General features: G+C 33.6%; 2 protein-coding genes across 4 annotated transcripts; one reads left to right on the forward strand and one right to left on the reverse strand.

Annotated features, from left to right (window-relative positions):
- Positions 1–274: 274 nt before the first annotated feature.
- LOC106769378 (GPN-loop GTPase 3) lies at positions 275–7,032 on the reverse strand. Of its 2 annotated transcripts, none has more exons than XM_014654980.2 (10): positions 6,852–7,032; positions 6,332–6,391; positions 6,111–6,219; positions 5,934–6,015; positions 5,730–5,815; positions 5,305–5,408; positions 5,046–5,176; positions 4,869–4,962; positions 1,943–1,998; positions 275–664 (listed from the first exon to the last, which is right to left on the reverse strand). In XM_014654980.2, the coding sequence occupies exons 2-10, from the start codon at positions 6,374–6,376 to the stop codon at positions 568–570; spliced, it is 804 nt and encodes a 267-aa protein (XP_014510466.1). In that variant the 5' UTR covers positions 6,377–6,391; positions 6,852–7,032; the 3' UTR covers positions 275–567. The 2 variants fall into 2 exon arrangements, with proteins under 2 accessions (XP_014510466.1, XP_014510465.1); XM_014654979.2 differs by having other exon boundaries at positions 6,332–6,543; positions 6,852–7,031.
- Positions 7,033–11,625: 4,593 nt separating this feature from the next.
- Positions 11,626–21,855, forward strand: LOC106768898 (lysM domain receptor-like kinase 3). 2 transcript variants are annotated; one of them, XM_022784486.1, is made up of 12 exons: positions 11,626–12,475; positions 15,336–15,369; positions 15,470–15,477; positions 15,608–15,766; positions 16,564–16,757; positions 17,648–17,737; positions 19,734–19,827; positions 19,942–20,096; positions 20,173–20,267; positions 21,011–21,149; positions 21,265–21,363; positions 21,458–21,855. In XM_022784486.1, the coding sequence occupies exons 1-12, from the start codon at positions 11,848–11,850 to the stop codon at positions 21,620–21,622; spliced, it is 1,860 nt and encodes a 619-aa protein (XP_022640207.1). In that variant the 5' UTR covers positions 11,626–11,847; the 3' UTR covers positions 21,623–21,855. The 2 variants fall into 2 exon arrangements, with proteins under 2 accessions (XP_022640207.1, XP_014509761.1); XM_014654275.2 differs by having other exon boundaries at positions 11,628–12,475; positions 15,611–15,766.
- Positions 21,856–22,065: the final 210 nt, after the last annotated feature.

The following is a 22,065-nucleotide window of genomic DNA, read 5'->3' on the forward strand; positions in this document are numbered from 1 at the left end:
TATAAAGCTTGTATATCAAATAATAAAAATATGTTATTTATATGTTCTACCTTTAACAAAAGATTTTAGACAAATTAACTCAAACACGATTACATCCAATATATATTTTTAGTATTTTTTTTAAATTGATATTTGTTTATTTACTTTGGAACACAACCGGAGACAACAAAAACATGTATGAATACATCCAGTAGTGTTTCAATCTATGTGTTTATTGACTTAAAACATGAGTGAAGATAACAAAGGTGATAAAATTGTTATCTTCATTTATATCTATCCAAATTGAAACCATTGTCATTCCAAATTGTCTACTTTGCCATACACCTTTTTATAGTAGTGGTAACCAACTTTAAGGGGTCTTAATACATGTTACAACCAAACAATAGAAAGAGAATGACCAACCTCAACCTTTCCAATTGAAAGATAAATTGCATAAATGTTTAACTTTCCCAGTTCACATTTATAGCAATCCAATGAGATACTGTATTAACAATGTGAGTGAGCTTCATTCACCATCATGTCCAAGTAAAACAAAATACAAAGAAAGAGACTCTAGAAGGATATTTGCTACTCATCTTCCTCGGGATCAAAATCCTTAACCTTCACATCAGCATCTTCCCCATACTGGATGCAGTTGTCAATTTGGCCCAGTACATATTGTATACTGTAGATATAAGAATCCAACAAAAAGCATAAAACAAAAATAGGTTAGATAGAAGAATACAACAAAAAGTATAAAACAAAAATAGGTTAGATAAACAAATCCACCAAAAATAGGTTAGATATAAGTAAAAAAAAACAAAAAAAAAAAAGGTAACAAATGGAAAAAGAATGGTGAGACTAGCATGGACTATAAAGATAAGGAAGAGTGAGTAATTCATGTAGTTTGACAATATTATTTTACCACAATATTACTATAGTTATTTAAGTTCGTGAACATGATTAGTAATGCCAACCAGTTATATTGTTCCAAAATAAATCTATTGTTATAATCAATTTTAAGATAATGAATTGTTTGGATGAAAACAAATCAGACTTTACATAACAAAAAAGACTAATAAATTCTATAAAAAAAAATGTACTTTTCTTCAAAAAACAGTTGAAAATGGGAAAAAAAGTTTGAATTCAAGGAACACAAAAGAATACCAAGTTGGGATGTTAATGCCAGAGTACAACATACTTCATATATCTCATGAAGACAAGTCTATTTTCTTAAGTGATGAGACTTATTCTTCCCCTAACTTACTATTCAAACTGTATGTTCTATTCGTTTCAACCATTATACTACAGAGGTAAACTCTAATACAAAATCAAGTCAAAGTTCATTTATCTCAAAGCCTGCAACATTTTGCCAACTCACAGTGATCCAAAAGCTCTGGAAGCACAAGCTACAAAAGCGACAATTTGAGTTCATCTGATAGGAATCAGTTTCTTCCTATCTAACAAAACTGACTTGTATTGATTGAGAAAAGAAAATATAATAAAAACATAAGAAACTGATACAATTAATCTAGATCTTCAGTTTATGACATCTATATCTATACTTTCTCTCTGAATAATCAACATTCCCTCCACTGACCAGTGCCTCATCTGAACTTCCGTCAAGCTTAAGCCTTTTGCCTAGGAAAACAGGTGTAAACTAGGGCCGTCTTGGCCAATGAACCTCCAGTTGGTCCATGGTGCTATCTTCAAATATAATAGTTTAATTTATATCATTCTATCGTTTTTCTTTTTACCATAGAAATAATTTACACCTGTTTCAGTTCATACCATTCAAATCTAATATTTTCAGCATCACCAACGGTAGATATATCCAATACCAGTCTATGATGCACAGCCACGAGCAAAATTATATCCACTATGCCAACGATATAAATATAAGAATACTCAAGAAAAAAAACTGTAGCTAGGATATGCAAGGAAAAGAAAGAGAGAAGCATACCTTTTTTCCTTCCTCAAGTCTAGTGGTATAAAACTCACCATGCTATAGTTACTAACCTGTTCAGAAAGAGGAAATAAATATATAAATAAAATGACAGGGGCTGATTGTCCCATGAAGATATATGGAAATGGATTAAGCAGAACCACCCTTAATTATTTTTGAAGATTGATCCCAAAGGAAACGTAAATTTCATATATATAATTATTTTGAAGGGATGATTAATAAGTATACAGTGACTAGAAACATAGCAAGATTGGGTTAGTTTAGTAGACTGGCCCCATATTTGGAAATAAAATGCAGTTAAATAATAACACAGGTGGCCTATCTGAACCTCATAAGTATGATTGCACTCAGACAAAATATGATATTTAAAAATGGAACATCAGCCCGATAATCTTGCCCAGAAATTTAATGACAATTCATGCTTGCTTAACATCACCCAAGTATAACTTTAACATAAAAGAAATAATGATAAGACTTTTAAGGTGTATGTTAGGAAAAAGGTTCAAAGTTAGAAGTTACAAAACAGTTAACAGTAGTTGGACAGTTTATGGGTGGTTAGAAGAAGTTATTTAATCTAGTAAGGGTTATCTTTTAAGGAGGAAACGGTTCCTCCTGGTGGTGGTGTGTATTCTGTTTCAGAACAGGGCTTGCCTGTGTAGGATGTTTTCTTGTATTATGTTTTTCAGAAATAGACTCTTATTTACATTGTGCAGTAAGATTTGTGTGTTAATTTCTTAAACTGAATTATAAATCTGGTTTCTTGTCTCTAAGAAACCTAACAATTGGTCCGACCTGTCAGATCAGTCAAACACCATGGAATGCAGAGTAAGTACATTAGAGAGAGCTTTTGAGGAGAATAGAGAGGAAACTAGGGCCAACTTTCAAAGATTCGGAGATATGATAGAGGATATCTTGCGAAGACTCAAGAATATGGAAAGAGAATCAGTTGAAAGCAAAGGTTCTGTGTATGGAGATAGAGTGGGAAGAAGTGAAGAGGTTGAGGAGGAATGGGAGGAAGATAAAAGGGAGAGCGAGCGAGGATGGATGAAAAGAGTGGAACTTCCTTCTTTTGAAGGACGGGATCCCATTGGGTGGATAAGTAGGGCTGAAAAATTTTTTGAAGTGCAAGAGGTTTCCCCTAGGGAGAGAATCAAGTTGGCCTTCATTAGTATGGAAGGCGGAGCTAATCATTGGTTCAGTTTTTGGAGGAAGAAAACTAAAACACCGACATGGGAAGAATTGAAGGAAGCATTGATGAGAAGGTTTGGAGGAAGGGATAGATCTTCGTATATGAAAAATTGGCTGCTGTCAAACAGCAAGGAGAAGTGGAAGATTAAATACAGGAATTTGAGATGTTAGTAGGCCAAGCAACAGACATGACAGATGAACAATTGTTAAGGTATTTTTTTGCAGGCTTGCATGTTAATATTCGAAATCAGATCTGACCACACAATCCCAAGGATCTATTGAGAGCCATGGAGATCGCTAGAGATGTGGAAGGAGTTTCAAGTGAGGTAAGGTCAGGGGAGAGAACAACAACTAGAAGTAATTTGTATCCTAGTTGTTTTCAAGGGAGTGGAGGAATAAATTCTCGGGTAGAAATGGTGAAGGAGACCTCAACTGAACCAGGAAGTTCCAGTCATGTTAGCACGGCTTAAGAAATGGAGGGGGAGTAACCTAGGAGTCTAAGGTGGGCAGTACGAGTACAAGAGAAAACAGAACCAAAGGGTGGTGGAATTTACCTTATCCTGAATATGTCAAGCGTAGGGAAGAGGGCATATGTTTTCAATGTGGAGGGCCATACAGTCCTGGTCATAAATGTCCTGATAAGAACCTTCGGGTGTTAATTTTGGGGAGAATAAAGAGGAAGAGGAGCCTGAAGAAGAAGAAGATAAGGACCATTCGCGATCAATTACCAGATTTTCACCTTGAGGACAAGGTTGTTTGGAATCTGGGGAGTATTGATAAGACTTTTAAGGTGTATGTCAGGAAAAAGGTTCAAAATTAGAAGTTACAAAACAGTTAACAGTAGTTGGACAGTTTATGGGTGGTTAAAAGAAGTTATTTAATCTACTAAGGGTTATCTTTTAAGGAGGAAACGGTTCCTCCCAGTGGTGGTGTGTATTTTGTTTCAGAATAGGGCTTGTCCTGTGTAGAAGGGAATTTCTTTCCTTGGAAGCTGTTGGATATTTTCTTGTATTATATTTTTCAGAATTAGAATGTTATTTGCGTTGTGCAGTAAGGTTTGTGTGTTAATTTCTTAAACTGAATTATAAATCTGGTTTCTTGTCTCCAAGAAACCTAACAAATAAGGATAAACTCAATTGCTTATTTAGACTTAGACATTGTTGTCAACAAAAATCCACTATACTTCAGTCTATAACAATTCTAATAATATAGCTATCTATGTTCTATGTTCCTTGGTAGTAGCCCAACATTCTACATAAACCCAGCACACAATGACGGAAGTGTAAATTGCTAACAAATTGTGAAAATATAACATGGCATGGTATATAACCCAGACATTATGATGAGGTCTATATGGAGATGAGGCCCAAAGAACCATTGGTCCACTCTTAGTGGGAGAATACGGACTCTAGCAAATGGAAAGTGTATGTGAGGAGAAAGAAGAGAGAGAGAGAGAAGAGGAAGGTTTTTGGGATATAGAGAATCATCTGTATTTCTCTGTTGAGGAGCTCTGCTCCGGAAATGGGAGTCTACTTCTATTGATTTTCCTATACTTTCAATAATATGATATACTTTTCTATTACTTGTGATCTGTTTTCTTTCTGTCTTCTTGGTTCCCATTACATTAATAAACGGTTTAACATTGAAAACCAACATGTACACAGTTTATTAACTCAAAATATTATTGGGAAAGGAGGATAATGGCATAACTTCCATAAAATCATAGATGACCTACCAATTCAATCAAAGCTTTATTCAGCTTTGCATACTGAGGACCCATCCGTTGATTCAATTCAGACAGTAAAAAGGTGGGCTCTGGATCCAAAAAGCTAAGAGCAAAAGTATATTAAAACTTGAATGAATGAAAATATGAAAACAAATTTGGGAAAGAAAATTTAGTGACAGTGATTACTCATCAAGATCTTTCTTGTTAGTCACAAGGTCCATCTTTGAGAGGATATTAACATGGGGTATTTCAAGTTGAACCATTGCAGAAAGGCATGCCATGCATCCACTTATAAATTTGGTCACATCTGTCATGAACTGGAAACAATTTAAAATCATTAGTCAATAAAGACGATGGTACAAATAAACGACAGCTGGAAGCCTAAAGAAATACGAGAAAGCCAAAAGCTTAAAAGAAAATATGATTTCAGCAAACTACCACAAACCTGAGAATCAAGTAAGTAAACAGCACAAACACTAAAATTTTTCCGTTTCAGATGTTCCATAAAATTCTTAAACACGGGAACGTGTGAATAAAGTTCTATCTGACCTGCAAAACATTACAATGTAAAGCTGATTTATCGCAACTTGTCAAGCCAACCAAAAATCATGATAAACAACCGTAATATAGACTTCAACATTACAGAAACTGGCCATACTACCGTTCTGTTCTCAATGAACAAAATTAAAGTAGTTCGTTATACCACCCCTTCTGATTTGGTCGCCTTCCATAAGTGTTATTGCATTTTATAACCATAACAATATTATCACCAACTCATAATCACAATATCCTCCAAAAACTTCAAACATCAAACTTCCGATACTAAAACATAACTAAATAACAAAAAGGTAGAGAACAGAGCGTGAATACCAGGGCAGTCAAAAACCAAGTAATCATCATCTAAATAATTGTCCAACTCCTCAGTGAGCCAATCATCCAGGTTATCCTCAAGGTGCCTAAATATAATTATTAAGGGAACCAAATCTTAAATCAAATTTTCAAAACAGCAAAAGCTAACATGGGTACACATGGAGATAAAGTGTACTGCTAAACATAATTGAAGAAAAAGGATACTCCATGCAGTAAACAAGACCACCATTAGGACCCAATCCCAGCTCCTCCATAACATCATCCAGAGAAATGAGTTCCCTAATATCTGCCAGCATCGCAGCCCACAAAAGTCAAGCTCCAAGGATAACAAAAATCCAAACCCTCAAAAGAAATAACCACATAATAACACACTTTATTTACCCATTGCAACAGGATAGTCAAAATTTTCAGCAGCAGGATCAAGGTTCACAACATGAATCGTTCGCCGCGAAGCCACACAGTGTTCATACAAACTCGAGCAATAGGTAGACTGATTGCACAAAAAAACAAGTCACACAGATAATTGCATTTTTGTTAATAGCAAATTTAAAACCTCAGTATGTGGTTTAACTCAGCAAAATCTGTGAAAGCAATAGAATTACCTTGCCACTACCAGCAGGACCTATGACTAGTTGTGCATAACCCATGGTAACCTTGTGAAACTGCAAGGAGGTTTCAGAAAGTACAGAGGTAATTGACTGCCCGAAAGGAAGCGAGAACTGCAACAGTAATGTAAGCAGTACACCAAACCGCAACGGCCAACAGCAAATTCACCACATCACTGTAGGCCATACACCACACACTACTACAAAACCTGAGCACACCAAATATCAATCGCAAAAAAAAAAAAAAAAAAAAAAAAAATTGTGGTTCTTCCTAACTGCTTTTGCAGTGCAAAATGCTAAATATTATGGTGCTTGGAATTTTTGATTGATTGATGTATGTTTATCAAACTCGCGAATTAACTCGGACGAGTTTAAGCTTCCGAGTCAATTTGGAAACAACTCGATTTTGATGTAAACTCGGTAGAATCGGTGAACTCCGTCGATTTTGCAACTGAGTTGACGAGTTCAAAGAGAAGATTTTTTAAAACCCTAAACAACATCCGTGAAGAAAACTCACTGATTAGATTAGCGCTCCACTCTTGTTATTCTTCTGCCCCGCACCGTTCCTTCTTTTGAACCGCTCTCCGTCGTCTGGAAGTAGAAGCCGTGATTGGGTTGCTGCGGTTGGGTGGAGAAATGGAGCAAAGCAAGTCGTGGGGAGGCTGGAATTTTAATTCATTTTTAATTGCTTTCCATTGCACTAATTTCGCTGCTTAAATAATTATATTGCATTATTTAAGTATTTTTTTTGTATTAACGTTAAGAATTAGGAATTATTTTCAGAAGAGGATGGAAAGTATAGGATTGTACTGTGTAAAAGAAAGAGGATTTAATATTGAAAAAATATTTTGCTATAGGTTTTTTATAACATTTTGATATATAATGTGTACGTTGTTATTTTTTAACTAATTTATTATTTATTTGTTATTATATTAATGTATTTTAAATTTAATAAAACAATATACTTATATTATATCAAAATGTTACAAAAACAAAACCTGTTAATTTTAGTGATGTTGTGTGGCAACTTACATAATATAATTTATATTATATAAATAATATTTTAATTGAATTTTATAATTAAAAATTAGGAGTTTCAATTTTAAATTTTAATTATAAATTATTTGGACCTCAATCCAGTAACCATATAATATATATATATATATATATATATATATATAATGTTATTTACATAATCATATAATAATATAGTATTATATTATTTATAAATAATTTTAAATTTTTTTATTTGAAGTAAACTCTTTTTACAATTAGAGTTTATAAGTAAAGTTTATTAGGTTCCTATAATTTTATGTAAACTCTCAAGTTTTACAATACTAAGAAACAAATTAAATTTAGTAAAAATAATGAAAAAAATGAGTTAATGAATTTGGATGATAATAACAAAACCTGTGAGAAGCGTGTTAGGGTTTGACTGTTTGAAGAAGGAGCTAATAGCGTAGAATAAGGTCTTCAAGTAGATGGCGTGGGTGCTACCTATACCAAATCCTGTTTAGTTTAATTTTGTTTTTCAGGGAAAAGAATAATAAAAGTTAATTATTTCTGTGTGCTTTTATGAATATTAAGTTTACAGTTTACATCTTGATATTATGTAATTTTAAAATTATTTTAAATATTTTAACATGTTTTTTTTTTTTTATTTCGATTATGATGTATTTATGACTCTTATGTCTTGATAATACTTTGCATAAATGTGGTACTAAATAGAATGACAAGGGGTGGCCAAGTGAGTCTCTTCTCAAAACTTTATTTATTTATATTTTTTTCAAAAACCTTGTATTCCAAATGGCAAGATTAAGAAAAAAGTTTTCTATTAGAAGAATGAGCATTGACACAGCTACTAGACAATATGCAAGAACGACCTCCATAGAAGAATAAATTTCTAATCAGGAAAAGAGAGCTGAGTTCATCTCTTTCTAGAAAGACAAAAAGTTAATTACACCCAAGTTCATTCACACAGACTGGTTCAGTGCATCAAGCTTCCAATTTCTTTCATTTTTGGCTAACCAATGGCTCAAATTCTTTGTGGAATTTCAAGGCACCTACTACCTCACTTGGTAAGAATATTTTATTATAACTTTAAATACAGAGATAGGGTAACATTTAGCAAAGTCAAAGGTATAGAGATAATTCTTGACAATGATATTTGGCAAAATATTGCAAAGTTTCTCACTTAGAAGACCAATTTGATAATTATTTTAATGATGATATGATTATATAAGTGCTAAATTTTAAATTAACAAAATAACTTTTCCTTTTCTTTCAATATTGTATGAGTTGTCTGATTTAGGAGGAGTTATCTTAATAGTACACTTTTTATTTATTAAAAATAGGGAGAAAAGTTTAAAGCAAAACATGATTTCTTAAAGATTATTTAATGCTTTTCTATTGTATAGTTATATTTGCATGTTATTACAAAAGATTTTAAAACATTTTGAGCATCATTAAAAAGGGGAAAAATTATTGTTAAAAGAAGAAAATGATTAAGATTAGTACTAAAGAGTAAATTTTGATGATGATAAAACTAAGTCCAAGAACTCAAAGTAATGACAAAAGATATTGGAAGATTTGTATTTTATTTATGTATGTGATTAAGCTTTTGTAATAAATCATATACTAGGGAACAAATTATGGATAGAAATTAGCTTAGAGAATCATAAAGCAAAATGTACAAAGATCACTAAGGGAAGGTTTTATTTCTCATAAAAGCTTTGTGATAATCTATTATCACTAATGATAATCGATTATTCTAATAAAATCAAGATTTTCATAAAAGACCACGTGATAATCGATTATTATAACAAGAAAATGTTTTTATTAGAAAAGCTTTTATGATAAATCGATTATCTCTTGAAATAATCCATTATCAGCGGCAGATGTAACTCTCTTCATATTCTTGACCTAATTTTCGAAAGATAAAGTTTATATATGTTTGGTAAAACTTAATTTCATAAATTGTTAGAAGTGGGTTTTAGGCCTAACTCAACCCCACAAAACCGGCTTGTAAGGTGAGGTCTGCACCCCACTTATATATTATAAATTGACCTTATCTCTAGTCGATGTATCAGAGCTATGGTTAGAGCCCATCCTAGCGATTTGTTGGACATATTGTTCTACCCGCTATTGGGCCGTTATCAGACCACCCATTAATATCTAGTCTCACGCTCGAGATGTATATACCTCGGCGTGAGGGGGGTGTGTTGAAAGTCCCACATCGACTAGAGATAAGGCCAATTTATAATATATAAGTGGGGTGCAGACCTCACCTTACAAGCCAGTTTTGTGGGGTTGAGTTAGGCCTAAAACTCACTTCTAACATAAATAACTTTTCATTTAAGGTTTAAGGTTGTGATTGCTAGAAAAACTCTTTATGTTTGTGAAAAGAGGTTTTGAAAAACCTAGTGTGGATAAAACGATAACTTTCACCAAGTGGGTTTTTGAGTGATTGAGTGTTACTGTTGTTGCTAGGAGAAATTGTTTATCCTTTGTGTGACTCAAAAGGAGGTGGTTCATTACTTATGTGATTCAAAGAAAATGTCTTTGATCTCGTGTCTTCAATAGAGGTGTTTTCTAACCTTAAACTTTTTCTTCTATGATTGTAAGATTTGTTTATTTTAATGTTTGAGTTAATCCTTTTTAGAGAGATTAATAAATGGACAGAGTTTTTTTTTATCCAAATCAATATAAAATATTTTGTGTAATTTTCTATTTTACTATACTCAATTATCTGTAGTTATTATAAAAGAAATAATTTTAATTGAACTTGATCTTAAAAAGAGAAAACTTTTTAAAAGTACAAATTTTAATAACAAAACAATTTACCCCCTCTTAATTTTGTCCAACATAAACATTTCACTGCAAAATTCTAACAGTTTGGTTATGCGCAATGGTTAATATGTGTTTTCCTCGTTATGCTTGTTTAATCATTGTTTACAATTAAATTTTTAATTTCTTTGAGTCATATGTTGATAGATATTTTATGATATATGTTATTAAGCTTATTCGATCTCTAGAATTGAATTATTATGAATAAGAACTATTTAAATAAAAAGTTCAATCACGATCTCAACATTATAATACAAGTATTCATGTCTTTAATTGATTCAATTTATTATGATTTCAACTTTAAGTTTGGGAAAAACATTTGTGCGAAGTGTGATTTGGAAATTTGATGATGCAATTTTTGTTTAACGGCAACTATTTACTACAGTAAATTAATAACACAGTAACATTAAATTAGATTTAAGGTCTTAGCTTGTAAACTTGATTTATTTAAAGCATGGTTAATTGTATTCATTCTCAAGAGAAACTTTCTCTAGACACTCTTCGTATATATAGGCTGTTTAGTTAAGTTTCACCTACTTTGTGTAGTATTTTTTATTATTCTTAGTATTTCAAGTCAGGGAATAATTTTTGTTACCTTAGACGGGTTGAGTTTCATTCATTTCTGGTTTTTGTTAGAGAATCTTGGTATTCTGTGATACACTATCTAGATTTTCTTAACTCGTCTGAATTATACAACAAGTGTTTTAGTTGTCTTCAAAATTACAATTAATTAATTGCTTATAAGTCATTTAGACAATTACTCTCATAGAGAAGATACTATTCAGTACAATGCAATCTATAGACTCAAATGTATTTCCCTCTTTTTCTTTTCTCTTTTCTAATTATAGCATTTTCATATCTTATCCGATTTAATGTTATTTGATTAAACTTCAAAATATGAGAACATTTAAAATATAAATTTTATAAACAATTTTGTCTTGACAAAATGCTGATGAACAATAGAATTAAGACGTAAAAATAGAAAGTATGGTTTTCTCTATTCTCTTGTTAAATGTAAAATTTTTATTATTTTTGAAATGTTACTTAAAAAATATATAAAATATATGTATTTCAACTATAAATAACTTAAATGTTAGTCTTAAAATATACTAAATGTATTTGACATGTAAATTTTTTTTTAGGTGTAAATTTTTTTTTAAAGTTTAAACTGAACATTAAGGATAAAAATGGATTTAAACATTTTTTTTAAGATAATTGAATTCAAAAAACAATATTATCCATTATTGAATAAAAAATATATAAAATTTTTGAATAAATCAAATTTTAATTTTGTCAAAATTCAGAAAAAAAACTTATTTATATTATTACATTGAGTTTGTTAAATAAGCTTGTTTTTACAAGAATGTCATTATGATTATTATTAGTACCCGCGGAAGATTCCTGTTAGTCGTTTGTCTGGTCGTGTTTTGAGTAGTGTTTCCATAAGTCTAGAGAACACACACGGCGGCTGTCTGCTGTTAATTAATATTCAATCAATATATTAAGTAATCGGTCACTGTTCAAACACAAATCATCATCTTCTTCTTTTCTTTTTTTTTTTTTTTTCTTTTTCTCTTTCTCCTCATTCTCCAGTACATCACCATTCACCTGGTCAACTCAACAACAACCTCTTCCCCATTCGCTGTTTTCTTCTTTCTTTGTTTCCGATGGAACCCAGATTGGGGTTTCTGCTGCTTCCCCTTGTGCTGTTTTCTCTTGTGTTGGCAGCAGAATCGGCGTGCAAGCAGGGTTGCCCTCTGGCTCTGGGCTCCTACTACATGTGGTCCGGCTCCAACCTCACCTACATCTCCGAGGTCATGTCCTCATCCCTTCTCACCACTCCCGACGACATAGTCCTCTACAACAAGGACACCATCCCCAACAAGGACAGCGTCCAGGCCTTCATAAGGGTCAACGTCCCCTTCCCTTGCGACTGCATCGACGGCCAGTTTCTCGCTCACACCTTCCAGTACGATGTTCAAACGCAGGACACCTACGAGCAAGTCGCCAGGGTCGTCTTCTCTAACCTCACCGATGTTACCTGGCTCAGGAGGTTCAACACCTATGAACCCGATAACATTCCCGACACGGGCACTCTCAACGTCACGGTGAATTGCTCTTGTGGGAACACCGATGTTGCCGATTATGGGCTGTTCATCACGTACCCTCTCAGAACCGGGGAGACTCTCGGCTCGGTGGCTTCTGATGTGAGCCTTGACTCGGGGTTGCTGCAGAGGTACAACCCTGACGTCAATTTCAACCAGGGGAGTGGACTCGTTTATATTCCGGGAAAAGGTCCGTGTATTTTGTTTGTTCTTCTTTTCTTGAAGTGGAAGATTTTTGTGTATTCTGTTTCTTACTTCAACATAAGCAAAATACCCACATGTGTTCCGAGTGCGAGTTTGGTTTCGGACGTTGTGAGTGGTTGGAGGGAGATTCTACGAAAGTGACTAACCAAGTTTTCCCAGAGATGTTTGAAATAGGTAGATGCTCACTTATCATAAAATGGTTTAAATAAATACCTTATTTAGTTTACACTGAAAGTGCTAGTTGTAGTCCGAAGAGGCTAGGGGGCTCCTTGTTAGAACTTTCACAGTGAGTCACCTTACTTATGATCATTCAAGATTTATTTATGGTAACTGTTGTCGTTTGACTATGCTACCCGTCCTCTTATTTAAATTCCGTTGTTTAAGTTCAGATCATATACCTCCCCTAATTACCCAGAGTCCATGATCTAAGCGATTCGGATAAAGAAGCAGTTGCTTTTAATTTTGCGGGGAAGTGGTTAGATTAAGACAGTCTTTTAAGGTTGGTCTACGGATGGGAAAATTGTGGATAAACGGAGCTAATGTGGTTGCGAATCTGGCTGTAGAGACCCCTAAAACATTGATGTTGTGGCACTAGGATGTATTTTAAAACGTTTTCATTGGTTTTGAAACTAGACTGGTTTTGATGTTTTTGTGTGTTAGTTTGGATGCTTTATTATATTGCCTTTAATCTGATATTGTTTTGATCGTTGATATTGGCAATATTTGTAGATTTTGGTCGGGTTCTTCATTTGGATATTGAATTTGTTGTGTATGTGTCGAGGGAAGTGGTGACTTTGGTTCTTGTTTTGAGGGTTTGGAATGTTGAGCTTGTGTGTTTGTGCTTAGTTTGGATACTGTATTCAAGATTGAGTTTGCTGTAATGGCGGGTTTTTTTTCTATGCTAATTCGGATGTGGGCGTTGTTTGGTGACTTGGTTTCTATCACTGGTAAAAGGTGCTTATTTCTGATATGTTTTGGTGTTCTCATGTGAATTCATCGGTTCTCTGTACTTGGAAAGGTTTTTAATTGTAGTGGCAGAACTGAAATCATTCAAATTTGACAATTAATGCAGCTGGAATAGCTGATGCGATTGATGTTGCAGCTGCACTACTGTTGGGGATAGGCATATAAAACCTTGCTTGGTTATTGCATTAGTTATCCGTGTTGGTCAAAGTAGCGTTGTAACTCTTAGAAATTTGTTTTATAGGGTGTAATTCAACTGTACAAATCGGTTTTGAAGTTGAAGGCTACCCAAGTTTTATAATACTTTTTCAAACCATACTCTAATTGATGTAGGAATAAACCACCATCCTTGAGGATGCAATTAAGGCAACCCCTAAAAGGGTGATGACAATCTCCTAGGCTAGGTTAGGTTAAAGCTAGAAGGATGCAATGGAGATTGTCCCTTGAAGATATGATGCGGAAATGTGGTGGATTCTCAAGGATAGGGGCTGGAAATGCGGAAGCTATGGTGTTTGTGACGCTAGAAGCTCACGGCCATATGGTGGTTAAATGGTGGTGGTGTGGTGTTTGAAGGCTCTAAGAGAGGTTTGGTCAACTCTAAGAGGAAGGTGACTAGAGAGGCCTCATGGGTTGTTCTAGTCTTGATCTAAGATGTGTAGTATGGCCAAAAATAGGCAGCATAACATTACTCAACATCAAAGATGATTACAAGAGAGGAGACACCTCTATATATAGGCAATGGTGTCTCCTAAAACCCTAAAAGCATGACCTTCCACCTTTGCACTCATTGGCCAAAAGTGAGGCTTTCTAAGGAGTGGACAAGTGTTCACAAATCCTCTCCAATGAGGAGAGGACATGTGGTCACTCATAAAGCAAAAGTCTCTCCATTCCTACATGTGGCCACTACTCAAGCTAGGTCCTCTCCATTGGAAGCATGACACATGACACATACTTTTCAAATGGTTTGAATGTCTAGCTTAAGGAAAAATCCTACACTAATGAGGCCTTAATATAAGCCTTAAACAAACCTACATTACTTGGCTGAAATACATGGCCTAAATTAAACCTATACTACTCCAAGCTATGCTCCATGATGGCTCCAAAGGTGATCCAAAAGGTAGAGTTTAGACCATCTTCATAAATGACTTCAACTCTTCTTGTAGATGCTTGACTATGGTTAATGGGTATGCCATCAGAGGGTTATTACAATTTAGACAACTTTTTGACACTTCCCCTCACACTCAGGACTTCTAGCTAAAGCGTGGAAAATGCTAGTGGATCCAAAAATGGATTTAGGATAAACTCTAGTATCATTTTATAAATTGATATTTAGGGCTTAATTGGATTCCACAAAGTCAACTTTTTAGATCAAGTTATGAAACAAAACACAAGTCATTTCTTTTAGAAGACAGAAAAAAAAAAATCCCTACCCTTGAGGTTCCAATTAAGGCAACCCTAAAAGAAGCCACAGTTGAGTGGGCTTGGAGTGGCAGCAAAAGGTGACTTTCCAACAGTAACTCAGTTTTCACCCGGTGTTCCTTTGACTTGGTGTTGCTTTAATTTTCCAACAGCTAGGGTTTAGGCGCATACCATGCTGTTGATATTCTTTGCTTATCCTTGGAAGTTGAAATAAAATTTTGAGGTCTTCTAACTTTCTATTTAAAGGGCTGCAACGAATTTTCTCTGATAACTTGAATGAAGCATCTATTACTAAAACAGTTACCATTTCAGCTGGATGTTGCCTACGAATTGTGTTATTAATATTCACTCAAGCTTTGGGATGCGTAATAAACTTCATATGTATAGATCAATCTTTTGAATATTTTTCAATAAACTAAATTTCAATTTATAGCACTAACTTCTTTCTTTTCATTTTTTGACAGATCAAAATGGTAGCTATGTGTTTTTGCCGTCCAGGTAATACTCTGTTTACAATCTACTCCTGATTGCATTACTTTTTAATCTCCAATACATTGACAATATCCAATGACTATCTTTTGATTTTTTTTTTCTGCAGTTCAGGAGGTTTGACTTTCTTCTCAAAATATTGGTTATGAGATGTTTTTATTTGAGATTCTTACGAAACATATGACCAGTATGTACTAAAATCAGAAGGATGATGACGTATGTTGGCTCATTTTTTCTTCTATTTAAGCAGGACTTGCTGGTGGGGCTATTGCTGGAATAGCTGTTGGAGTTGTGGCAGTTCTTCTGGTATTAGGAGTTGTTATATATTTCAGAATATTCCGGAAGAAGATAAAGAAGGAGGAACTTTCACGAGATTCTAGTGCACTCTTTGCTCAAGATGGGAAGGGTATTGCTCTTTCTACTTATTCTCCTTGCAACACCTCCCTCTATCTAACTCTTTACATAGACTGAATAATACAATGCTGAAAAAGTAACTGAATTACCAGTTCTACTGTAGTCCTATTGCATATTACAATCTAACTGAAATAACCTCTTTTCCCTTTATCTGTAGATTACATATCTCAGTTTTAGTAAAGTCCTTGTAGAAAAAGTTAACTTTTTGACCACATCGCTTGGAATATTGGGTTTCCATCAGTGTTTTTTATTTTGTCAGTAGAAACTAGTGTGAACTATAGGAGTCTTAAAATAATGAAGAATCTGGACTTTTTCTTCCATATATAATGAGCTTATGTGCATCTATATAAATGAGTTGAGTGCTATCAATGTTCTAAATGGTTTCTTTTAAATTTAAAAACAGATACTCTGATCCTCTTGCTCTTGACTCAACACTATCAGCAACAACCTTACATAAATCAAATGAAGCCATTATGGTTTTCCAAATTCCAATTTTTCAGAAAGTACATTTATTTTGACTGTCTTCCTTTTAAATTACTTTTACCATTGGATCCTCTTTTCTCCTAACCTGGGGGGACCACATCTTGGAGTCTATTACATTCTTTTCATCCCTGATTTTCTCCCAAGTACATCTGTTCCTAATCTCTTTTCTTGTTCCAATCATCCAGCACAAGATCTCTGCTAAACCTACTTTTTTCCTCTTGTTGGAACTCTATCCATCTTGCAGTACCTCTAGCTCTTGTATGTTCTAAAATATCGACATAAATGATTTGGTGCTTTATTTTCCAGATGAAGCTTCCCGTAGTAGTGCGCATGAAACTTTAGGACCTGGTGGTCCTACCGCTATCACCGGCATAAAAGTGGACAAATCGGTGGAATTCACATATGAGGAACTAGCAACTGCCACAGATAACTTTAGTTTGGCTAATAAAATTGGTCAAGGAGGTTTTGGGTCAGTCTATTATGCGGAGCTGAGGGGAGAGGTTAGTATTCACATTTATAACTGCCAATAGTGGAAGCTTTCCTTCAGTTTCACTTTGATATTTCTTTTAGGGTTTTGTCATAATTGATATAATCGGTGTTTTGTGGTTTTTAACTGATTGCCAGTAGAATGAAGATAAATTGAAATAGAAGATTGAAGACTAACTTTATAGATACCATGTGACAATTTTATCTAATATGGTAAGCTATTATACAATATCATCGAAACATTGAATGAAAAGAAAAGAGTGACTGAAAAGTTTGATACTTAATGATTGATCAGAATTCAGATCAGTATATTTTTCTTGCCAGATTGGGACTGAAGGTTACAATATATGGTCTATCCTGAATCCTTTGTTGGGCCACCTATGAGATTGGTTTTGGGATTGAGTTAGGCCAAAATCCAAATTTAAGTTTAATTGAATGTCATCTTTTGATATTTGGTATTTTGAGATGCATTGTTTTCTTGTTGACATCCTTTCTTGTGAGGAAGATTGACATCTTTGAATTGTTTATAATAATTTATTACGAAACTTGAACAACTAAACTATTTGATCAATCTTACTGTTTTCTCTGTTTCACTAAATTATTTTATGCTTCCTTGCTTGAAATTTGAAATTATTGCGTAATATTTAATATGCATTTCCTTTGTTTTGAATTTCATTATTATGCATTTCAGTTTATGAACAAAGTAATATTTAGCATGTCTTTCCTTTGTTTTGAATTGCAGCATGATGCATTTAAGTCGATGAACAAAGCTCAAATATTTCTTTATATTATGCTTTATAATGATACATGATGGAACGGAGTCTGTTTGTTCTTAAGAACCATTCTTCTTGTTTGTTTTGAATCAGTATACTTTTTATATAAGCCAATAAATTTGTCCATGCAGAAAGCTGCAATCAAGAAGATGGATATGCAAGCATCAAAAGAATTTCTTGCTGAATTGAAAGTCTTGACACGTGTTCATCATTTAAACCTGGTACTAGTCCTTTAAAACTTAAAGCATATTTAGCATTACTATTGTATTTTAATTGAATTGCTTATCAGCAGGTGGAGAGTTATTATGAGATGATTGTATGTGATTTCTTTGATGGGATCTAGCATTAGCTTGGCCCATATACTCTGGGTTTGAATTTAGTCATCTTGAGATAGGAGTAGCATCGGGAATTTATTAAATTTGAAAATAGTGAATTTCTATTATCTTTTGTTTCTCTTTATTATTTTGTCCATCTTGGGAACTAATTTGGATTTTTTTATTTTTTTTTAAATCAAAAACTCATGCTAGGGATCACTATGCACTGTGACATCTTAGCTATGCTGACATCTCAATGGACATCTATCATTTGTCATCATATGAAAAAAATAAAGAATAATGAATCATGAGGGGACTAGACCAAATCCATGATAACAAAAATACAAGACAAAAGCTGAACACCCTATACATAGAAAGTTGGTACCTATTCTAAAGAAAATCCGAACTAATGCTAGGAAGCATTAAAGAATACCTTTTAAATTGTTCCCTATTTACCAAGCCTAAATTGACCAATTTATCGCCACAGTGGCTCCCTTCCCTAAAATATATGAAACTTTTAATTTCATGTTACTACAAATCTTCAAACATTTCCTCCATGCCTGTTCAATTTACTTTCATTTTTTTTTCTAAGCCTTAATATTTGTTTCTCTAGTGCATAATATATACGGAAGTTTTATGTGCTTAGTAAATGTTTTTAAAGTAGTTCTATTTTGAATCCGGATTATCTTGCCTCTACTTTTTGACCTTTTCCTTTTCCCTTTCCTTTCTATTCAAACTTTCCTCTGATCTTGGAAGTATTCTATTCGTGACAGTCTCTTTATTATGTTACTATCCAATTTTAGTTATGAATTCAATTTGGTGTACACACTTTGCTTGCTTCCATTAGCTGAAAAAAGTTCCTTGAAGGTATCAATATATGACTTGAATAGCATAATGAGTTTTGAATCAGTTAATACTTAAGAAGGCACTACTAGATTGAGTTTGAATCTCAGTTTGTTATCTTGCAAAGCTTATTATTTGATTAAGGATTCAACAGGCTCTATGCTAGATACTGGTTCAGAATTAGGGAAAACAGCCAATCTTTATTTCAAATAGAATACCGTCTAACTAGTATCTAAATGACTGTAAATGTACAGTATAAATGAATCACCTCTCATCCTTCCATCAAACAGACCTGAACTTTACTTCCTAAAATCCATTCTCAAACCAAAGATTCTTCAGTCCTTTTCTTACTATTCTTATTCATGCCCTGTCATCTCTTACTTTCTGAAAAACCATCAAACTATTAAAACTAACTAACATGTCATTTAAGGATATTTCTATGATTTATCACATAAATAAGTCATCGATCCATCTCCACCTGTCTTCCTCTTTTCCCTTGAAGAACATCACAACAAGAAAACAAAAAGGGTGAATCTATGTTTTGTTTATATGATGTTAGTGAATTGGGCTCAAAATCTAAAATTTCAATTAGAGTTTGTACACATAAGATGATGAAACCAATATACAAGGCTAAACAGTTATCTTTGTTGACAAAAGAGTTTTGGCTTGATAAATCATTTGGTCCTATACCAGTTCCTACTTTTGATTTTGGTCCCTAAATCTAATTCTACGTTTTAGTCCCTTTATAAGCAATTTTTTATGTGTATGTTTCAATTTTCTAGCAGTTTGAAACCTCCACAAAATGAAGGCATAAGGACTAAATGATAAAAAAATTGCTTGTATAGTGTGCTGAAAGATAATTTTTTAGGTATATAGACTAAAATGAAATTGGTGAAGATATAGGGATCAAATGTTATTAAGCTAAACATATATTTCCCGAAGAATTTCTATTACATTATGTTTTCTGTTTGTACTATACACAGACACTCAGCATGCTTTATTATACATAAATTCTCACATCTGCTTTAGGGAATGGCTTAAACTCTTAATCACTATGCAGGTGCGGCTGATTGGGTATAGCATCGAGGGATCTCTTTTTCTTGTCTATGAATACATTGAAAATGGAAACCTAAGCCAACATCTGCGTGGTTCAGGTTGTATAACCCTTAGTTTAGTTTTTGTTTACCCATGATGGGTTGAAATGGTTACCAGTTGACAGTTAATTGATAATGGTGTGTTTAATTACTATGATGTGTTTAATTACCTAGGTAGTAGAGAACCACTGCCATGGGCTACTCGTGTTCAGATTGCTTTGGATTCTGCCAGAGGTCTTGAATATATTCACGAGCACACAGTACCTGTATATATTCATCGTGACATCAAGTCAGCAAATATATTAATAGACAAAAACTTTCGGGGCAAGGTCGAATGTTTTGAGATCTTATCTACTTTTATTATTTGGATCGCTATGGGAGCTCATACAATGCTCATATATGCAGGTTGCTGATTTTGGATTAACCAAACTTACAGAAGTTGGAAGTTCATCACTTCCCACGGGTCGTCTTGTTGGAACATTTGGATACATGCCACCGGAGTATGATAATATTCCTTTTAACATTAGAGTGTTGGTGTTCATATTGAAAATTTACTTTCCAAGTTCACATACCAGTTTTTTTTCAAACATATATTGAATACTACCATTGCAATTGGCAACTATTTTATTTGCATTTCAAAAATAGGAGAACATGATTTCTTATGGCTAATTTTGTGACAAATATTCATGCAGTTGAACTCCTTAGCTATTACATGACTCTTCTTCACCTATGATGCACCGATACTTCGGGACATGTATTCGTGTATGATATATTAGGATACTTTATGGATATTTATCCGTATTGTACATTAGGATATTTATCATCTAATCTATAAAACAGTAGTAGTACTTATATGATGGCAATAATTTATAATCTTTTATTTTGACAATGTTTATTACATATGATTTTAATTTGCACTCACAAAATAACAAACATATATTTCTTATGTTCTTAAGATTTTTTTTTACATTTTTCAATATGCATATATCATGTATCCTATGTTATTATTTTTAAAATAAACTTATCTGCGTATCAGATAAGTGTCAGTATCCATTACACGTATCCTATCCGTGCATCATAGCTCTTCATATAACACCCTAAGTCATCATAATGTCAATGAATCTTCAAACATTTAGCGGTTACATAAGAATAATGCCCCTTAATACATGTTAATTTACAACCTTTGACTATCTCAACCCTTTGTTTTCTGACAACCCTTTGATTGCCATGGCTTTGTCTGAAGGTATGCTCAATATGGGGATGTTTCTCCCAAAGTAGACGTGTATGCTTTTGGAGTTGTTCTTTATGAACTCATTTCGGCTAAGGAAGCAATTGTCAAGACAAACGACTCTGCTACCGACTCAAAGGGCCTAGTAGCTTTGGTCAGTGTTGATTTCTCCAAATATTTTTTATTATTGTAGTCATTGCAAATATTAAGAAAATCATCATCAATCTAAATTATGAAAGTGACTTTCTTAATTTTATTATGCAATGCAGTTTGATGGAGTTCTTGGTCAGCCGGATAACACTGAAGATCTCATCAAACTAGTTGATCCAAGGCTTGGGGATAACTACCCAGTTGACTCTGTCCGCAAGGTAAGAAATTTGTTAAGAGTAAACCCTTTGAACGTTTGTTTTTTGTGATTTCAACATGGATCAACAAATATATGTTCATTATTTGGGCTTGCAGATGGCACAACTAGCCAAAGCCTGTACACAAGACAATCCTCAACTCCGTCCAAGTATGAGATCTATTGTGGTTGCGCTAATGACACTTTCTTCAACTACAGACGAGTGGGATGTTGGTTCCTTCTATGAAAATCAAAATCTTGTGAATCTAATGTCAGGAAGATAGGATGATACGAGATCAATTGTTTTGTATTTACAATTATACGTTTTGGACTAATTGTGTGTAAAATGGATGTAGCATTCAGGAATTTGTACATGGATTCACTAGAAAGGGTGGAGAGTTTAACAATTTTATGATAACTCACACCCAAACAAACACATTTGTCCTCGTAAATTTGTAAAATAACATATTTGAGGCATATTTGATTGGCAAAGGTTTATGGGTGTTATTGTTGCAAATGAAGTATTATTTCTAACTACATAATACTTATCAACTCTAAACCTAATTTGATAAAGTTGAAGGTAAGGAGATCAAGAACCCTCTACTCTACACCTTTGAGAATTTGTGATTATACTTGCAATTCTATTTTTTAACATTCAGTATGTGAAAGTAAAGGTTGTTAAAGAAGTGTCCAAAATTGGAAATAGTTGAGTATTGAACTTTTCAAC

This window comes from Vigna radiata, chromosome 7 (assembly GCF_000741045.1).
Source record: "Vigna radiata var. radiata cultivar VC1973A chromosome 7, Vradiata_ver6, whole genome shotgun sequence".
In the NCBI taxonomy this organism is placed as follows: domain Eukaryota; kingdom Viridiplantae; phylum Streptophyta; class Magnoliopsida; order Fabales; family Fabaceae; genus Vigna; species Vigna radiata.

Excerpts from the sequence above, each read along its gene's own strand:
- LOC106769378 (XM_014654980.2), bottom strand. The coding sequence starts at position 6,376 with ATGGGTTATGCACAACTAGTCATAGGTCCTGCTGGTAGTGGCAAG. Across the intron at positions 6,220-6,331 it reads GTCCTGCTGGTAGTGGCAAG|TCTACCTATTGCTCGAGTTT; the intron begins GTAATTCTATTG and ends TTGTGCAATCAG. Across the intron at positions 5,177-5,304 it reads TTTACTTACTTGATTCTCAG|TTCATGACAGATGTGACCAA; the intron begins GTTTGTGGTAGT and ends AATTGTTTCCAG.
- LOC106768898 (XM_022784486.1), top strand. The coding sequence starts at position 11,848 with ATGGAACCCAGATTGGGGTTTCTGCTGCTTCCCCTTGTGCTGTTTTCT. Across the intron at positions 17,738-19,733 it reads GTGTTCATCATTTAAACCTG|GTGCGGCTGATTGGGTATAG; the intron begins GTACTAGTCCTT and ends ATCACTATGCAG. Across the intron at positions 20,268-21,010 it reads TTTGGATACATGCCACCGGA|GTATGCTCAATATGGGGATG; the intron begins GTATGATAATAT and ends CTTTGTCTGAAG.